Source organism: Haplochromis burtoni, unplaced genomic scaffold (genome assembly GCF_018398535.1).
Source record: "Haplochromis burtoni strain Fernald_Lab_line unplaced genomic scaffold, NCSU_Asbu1 Contig_1560, whole genome shotgun sequence".
Classification (NCBI taxonomy): Eukaryota; Metazoa; Chordata; class Actinopteri; order Cichliformes; family Cichlidae; genus Haplochromis; species Haplochromis burtoni.
Window position 1 is genome coordinate 16,863 of NW_024583921.1, and position 5,172 is coordinate 22,034.

General features: G+C 38.2%; 2 protein-coding genes across 2 annotated transcripts in view; both read left to right on the forward strand.

Annotated features, from left to right (window-relative positions):
• The window catches only part of LOC102291451 (vitamin D3 hydroxylase-associated protein), a gene marked incomplete in the record, with an annotated part of 8,488 nt that extends 4,892 nt beyond the window's left edge, over positions 1-3,596 (forward strand). The window contains 7 exon segments of the mRNA XM_042217051.1: positions 32-129; positions 373-472; positions 565-608; positions 715-754; positions 830-938; positions 1,833-1,966; positions 3,055-3,596. Of these exon segments, the coding sequence (XP_042072985.1) occupies positions 32-129; positions 373-472; positions 565-608; positions 715-754; positions 830-938; positions 1,833-1,966; positions 3,055-3,177 (648 nt within the window).
• A 654-nt stretch (positions 3,597-4,250) lies between these two features.
• LOC106632720 overlaps positions 4,251-5,172 on the forward strand; it is an 11,890-nt gene continuing 10,968 nt past the window's right edge. Inside the window, exon 1 of the mRNA XM_042217050.1 lies at positions 4,251-4,887. Within this exon, the coding sequence (XP_042072984.1) occupies positions 4,663-4,887 (225 nt within the window). The 5' untranslated portion in view covers positions 4,251-4,662. The remainder of the gene's footprint in view (positions 4,888-5,172) is intronic.

Consider the following 5,172-nt stretch of genomic DNA (forward strand, 5'->3'; position numbering starts at 1 on the left):
CATATGTCTTTAATATTATTTATGTCTTTAGTTTGTCCCTTACTGTCCACTGAAGATGGATGAAATTGTCCCTGAGCTGTGGCTTAGGGGCTTATTGGCAGATGGAACTACCACCCTGCTACAAAAACTGTGAGTTGGATCTTTTTTTTTTTGTTTTAATAATTACTTAATATGTTCTTGTTAACTTACATCATCTAATAGCTAGAAATGTAATTTTTGTTTCAGCGCTAACCAGTGAACATCGCCATTCTGACATTATCTATAGGGCACATGGGCTTGTGCTTCTTTTTGGAACCATTACAGTAATTTTTACTTCAGTTTCTCTGACCAGATTACTTTCCCATGTGCCAAGGATTCCTTTTTTAATTTTAGGGAGGGGGGACCTGTGGACCCTTGTCTGGAGCCACAAATTTTTGTATACAGGCTTCCTAAGTGGTTGAAGAAAATAATTTCATTCCTCCTCAAACCTGTGGTGCGTTGTTTCGTCTTCTGACAGATGTATATGAATTCATACATCAGTTTGATCTTGACAGTTTAATCTGAAGAAACTTTTTTTTACCCCAGTCTCCTCACACTTCTGCCAGAATGAGTGCTCTTTGTGGAGTTGGGTGAGAAAGTATTCTTGATATTTGTTCATTTGTGCTTGAATCTCAGTTTCTTTGTTACATTTCCATGTGCTAGGAATTATATCCAAACGTTCTGCTTCATTTTTAGATCTGTTCCTGAGCTGTGGAAGCAACATGCTGCTGTTGAGGTACTGTCAGCTGATGATGCATGGTCACGTATGAAAGTCTGAAGGAGAAATTGAGATTTCCTGTGTTTTCTTTAGGACTACATTCAAGAGACAATAGCACATTGGAGGAGCTGCAACATTGACGTGCTGCTGTGTCCTGTGATTGGACCAGCCTACAACTTCTTATACTGTGGCAAAACCTCAGGTATGGTACACTGAGTACAATAAAACAGCATAGTCTGTGCGTCACTTTGTTTTCAACAAATTGTAATCTCAAGGTAAACTATAAGATGTTTAGTTTTAAACATAAGTCACAAATAAGATCAGAAATATTTTTAGGTGACTGTTAGTTTTCTAAAATGTACATGTTCCAGAGATTACAGCTTTCCTGTCATTTATTTTGGAAGAGCCATTTCTGAGAGATGCTAGTCTGTTACCCCTGAAGGATGTCACCTGACATACAAAAAAACATGATGCAGAAAGTAGTGTTGATTTTGGGATCTTTTTGTTTTTACAAGACATTCCCTCTTAGTATTCAGTGAAGTCCCGAGGAAAGCGGTGTACTAAGTTTATGGAGAGCATTCTGCTGTGGTTCAAACCTGACACGGACAAATTTTTGAAATTTTGAACTGGAGCTGACTTTGTTACATTTGCATTGAAATATACACTGGGAGGTGTTGTGATAAGAAAGGCAAAGACATTCCAAAGCCCTGCGATGCTGAATAGCAGGCATTTGTACAACTTGATGAAGGCTTTCATGGGAAAGTTGCAATTTCTTTCAAGCCAGATGGAGAGCAACATTCATCCAGAGCTGTTTTGTTTAAAGATTCACAAAGTTCCACTTATTAGTGCAGCCCTCCAAGGCAGTTGTAGTTTCACATGTAGCCCCTTGGGAAAATTAATTGCCCACCATTGCTATAGAGATTACTCAGTTAAGAGAATTACATGTAGATTAGAACATTAAGACAAATGGCAATGTGAATGCATTTTTATTAAAATTTCCAAATCATGAGTTCATGAAATGGTAACAAAATTTGTAAGGGTTAAAGAAAGAATTCTCTTTCAGTATTCTTCATCATTCAATGTTTTTTTTTTTCAGTCAATACCAATTACACATTTGTCTACAATCTCCTAAACTTTCCTGCCGGTGTAGTCACTGTTTCTACAGTGACTGCAGAGGATGAGGAAGAATTCGAGCACTATCCCGACAAATTTGACAAGGTTTTAAAAGAGGTAAGTGAAACATACCAGTGAGGGAAGACTGGTGAAATATATGGAGCTGGATCTACTGTAAGACTAGGTTTTCATGCAGGCATAATCTCTCAGGAGACACGGATGTGAAGCCTAAACTATAGATGAATTTATTATAGAATAAATTTCTGGGGGGGTTTCAGTCACCTGCATCTTTCTGTCCTGGACCAGCCTGGCTTGTTAGTGGAAGTTAGCGCTCTTAGGTTTTCTAAAAGTGAGGTCATTTCTGAGCTTCTTTAACAGGATAGAACTGTGATGACCACGATAATGTTATGATGCCATAGAACTTACAGCTGTTGACCTGTTTCACTAATGTTAAATGTCCAATATGGGTGACCAATCAATAGTGTCAGTAAGAGATCAGTGGACCTTTTACTTGATGCCATTCCCCAAATCCTCTGTGTATTTCAAAATGGCAATTAAATTAATGCAACAGCTCTATATTGCAGCCCTGATAAGTAACATCATGTGAAACATTTGTGAGGCACGTAATTTTATTCTGAATGTTACCGATTGGGTAAGAGAATTTTTTTAAGTGTTTTCACAGTGTTGGTTGTTTATTCTAATAGTTGGATTGAGAAACCACAATGGGCACTCAAAAGCATCTCCACTAAATAACCAACAAATTAACAAACAGATGACCAAAACTTTGACAATATGTTAAAGTTAAAAAGCCCTTAGACTGGGAACATTGAAACCAGCATTTTTTTCTTGCATTTTATTAAAGAAAATGCTGTATAAGAGATAGGGAAACCAGCTGCCTTTACATGACTTTACATCATGGTTCCGGGAGCATTTATGTACTTAGAGATGTCCAGTGTGGTGGTGGTGGGTATAATGATAAAACAGACTCTTTAACACCAACATGTAAAAGGCCCATCCATACACAAAACCAAGAAACGAAACGTATCAGACTATTGTAACTAGAAATATTGTCACATTCCTTGTTGCCATGCAGATATACACACAATGTATTAGTAGTTTCAGAGTTTGTCAGTAGGTGGATGAAGGAGACTGTGGTGTGTCCAGCTGCCAAGCGTTAAGTGACAGGAGTGTGTTTTTGTGTTCAGGCAGTGACCGGTGGCGAGGGTCTACCTGTGGCGGTTCAGTGTGTTGCTCTGCCGTGGCAGGATGAGCTCTGCCTGCGCCTCATGAAGGAAGTGGAACAACTGGTCAAAGAAAGCAAGAAGTAAAGCTGCTTTCTTTGTCAGTCTCACAGGAGAGGCTGCAGACTTCAGAGGAGACATGTTAACTTGAGTATTTCCTGTAATAATGAGCTAATCGAGTCATAAATGGTGGATGAATCTTAGTAGTACAAGTACAGTCTATTCATTTTGTGTTTATTTTGGTCTTTGATTGTTTCCTAAAGGCTTTAGGAACTCTAACTCTTTCATTTTTCATCTTTCTTTCATACATTCATTTAATAAACCATGTGTTTTTTTTGTCTTGCTATCCCCATCTATGCTTTATATTTCTTTATATCCATAACAGCAAACATGCTAGATCTTGTTGAGAAAATAAAATGTGAAATCATTAGGCAAGTCTGCTTTATTTGTATAGACCAAAATAACCTCACAGACAATAAAAAGACCAAAAAGCATACTAAACAATATTACAAAAAAGTCACAAATTTATTCAAACGGTTACAAGTAAACAAACAAACAAGCAGGCTATGTGAAATACTTAAATATGTACACATACAATATATGCAGACATGAGAAGAATTAGACAAGAAAAGCGGTCAAATATCCAGACAGAACTATGCCAGAAGCTTGTTGAGGGTTACCAAAACTTTCTGAGGTACAGCTTGCAATCGGCCCACCATGGAAAAAAAGGACATTTCAAAGAAATTATTAGCCCAAAATGACCATAACGTTCACTGTATGTGTATTGTTCATCTGCTAATGACATTAAAACAAACCATTTATTTTTCTAATGTAGTGGTTTGACATTGATATTTATAAACGAATAAAATAAATAGTTCCTGTTTTATAAGCCGTATTACATTTGATTTGATCTTTCAAACCTGCCCCGAAGATCTCTGATGGGGGGGGGGAGGGGCTTTGTTTTGGGGTTGTTGTTGATTTTTTTTGTTGTAAAATGTTTCATATATTAAACGGAATTATGACATGATCATCGTGACAATAATAAAGGTTGAAACTGTTGTTAATATAGTTATATATTTAATAATATCAAAAGTAACTAAACTCGAAACACTCCGTTGTTCCGGAGGGAGAATAATTTCCGGGTCACGGAAAGCTAACAGCTGATGCGGTGCAGAAAGAGGAAAAGAGGCTATAGGAAGTTAGCGAGTAAGCGGTCGGCTCTCCTTTATCCTAATATAAAAATGATAATAATCACTATAAAATACAGAACTTAGGTGAAAATGTTTAGGTGATCGTTCTAAGGAGAAGTCTTAAATGGACTTTCTGTAATTAATTTGGATGCACACGCACTTCAACACATATTTGTTGTTTTTGTTTACGCTGTCATTCACAGTGCCGTGTTATTTGGGAGTACGCACGCGCAGTGAGTGAGCGTCATTGTTTTATTAAAGTAGGAGCTGTTACTTGCTTAACGCGCCTATGTATTTTGCTCAAAGGTCAGCCTGTCCCATTTAAACAACCGTGTGTAAAGTCCACTTGTCATTTAGTCGAGTTTGCAGCAACAGGACAAAAATGCAAGCCTTGCAGAATATTGAACAGTTTACTAAGGGAGTGAAAATGGACAAGTGGGCAGTGGCTCTGGTCACTGGTGCTACCTGCGTTGTCGGATCCGTGGTTATGCTGGTGAAAAAGATCAGCAGCCACCGAGAGACGGAGGAAAAGATCAAGAGAGCCAGAAACAAGAGAGAGGAGAGCTTGCAGCGGGCAGAGCAGGCGGTGCTCCGCTACAAAGAGTCGGTGAGAGTTCAGAGCCCTGGACTTTGAATTGTTTAAGTTAATCTTTGGAGATATTAGTTCAAACCTGGTGAACTATGGACAAACAATTTGGTAAATCCAAATTCAAATTTTATTTGTCACGTACACAGCAGGGACGTGCAGAGGGGGGGGCTAGAGGGGCTTGAGCACCCGCCCCTTTCCTGATGAGTGCCCAAAGTGCCCTTTTGTTGAGGCAACTTTTAAATTTTTTTTATTTATTTATTTATTTATTTATTTTATGTGTGTGTGCGTGCGGAGTCCTGTCTG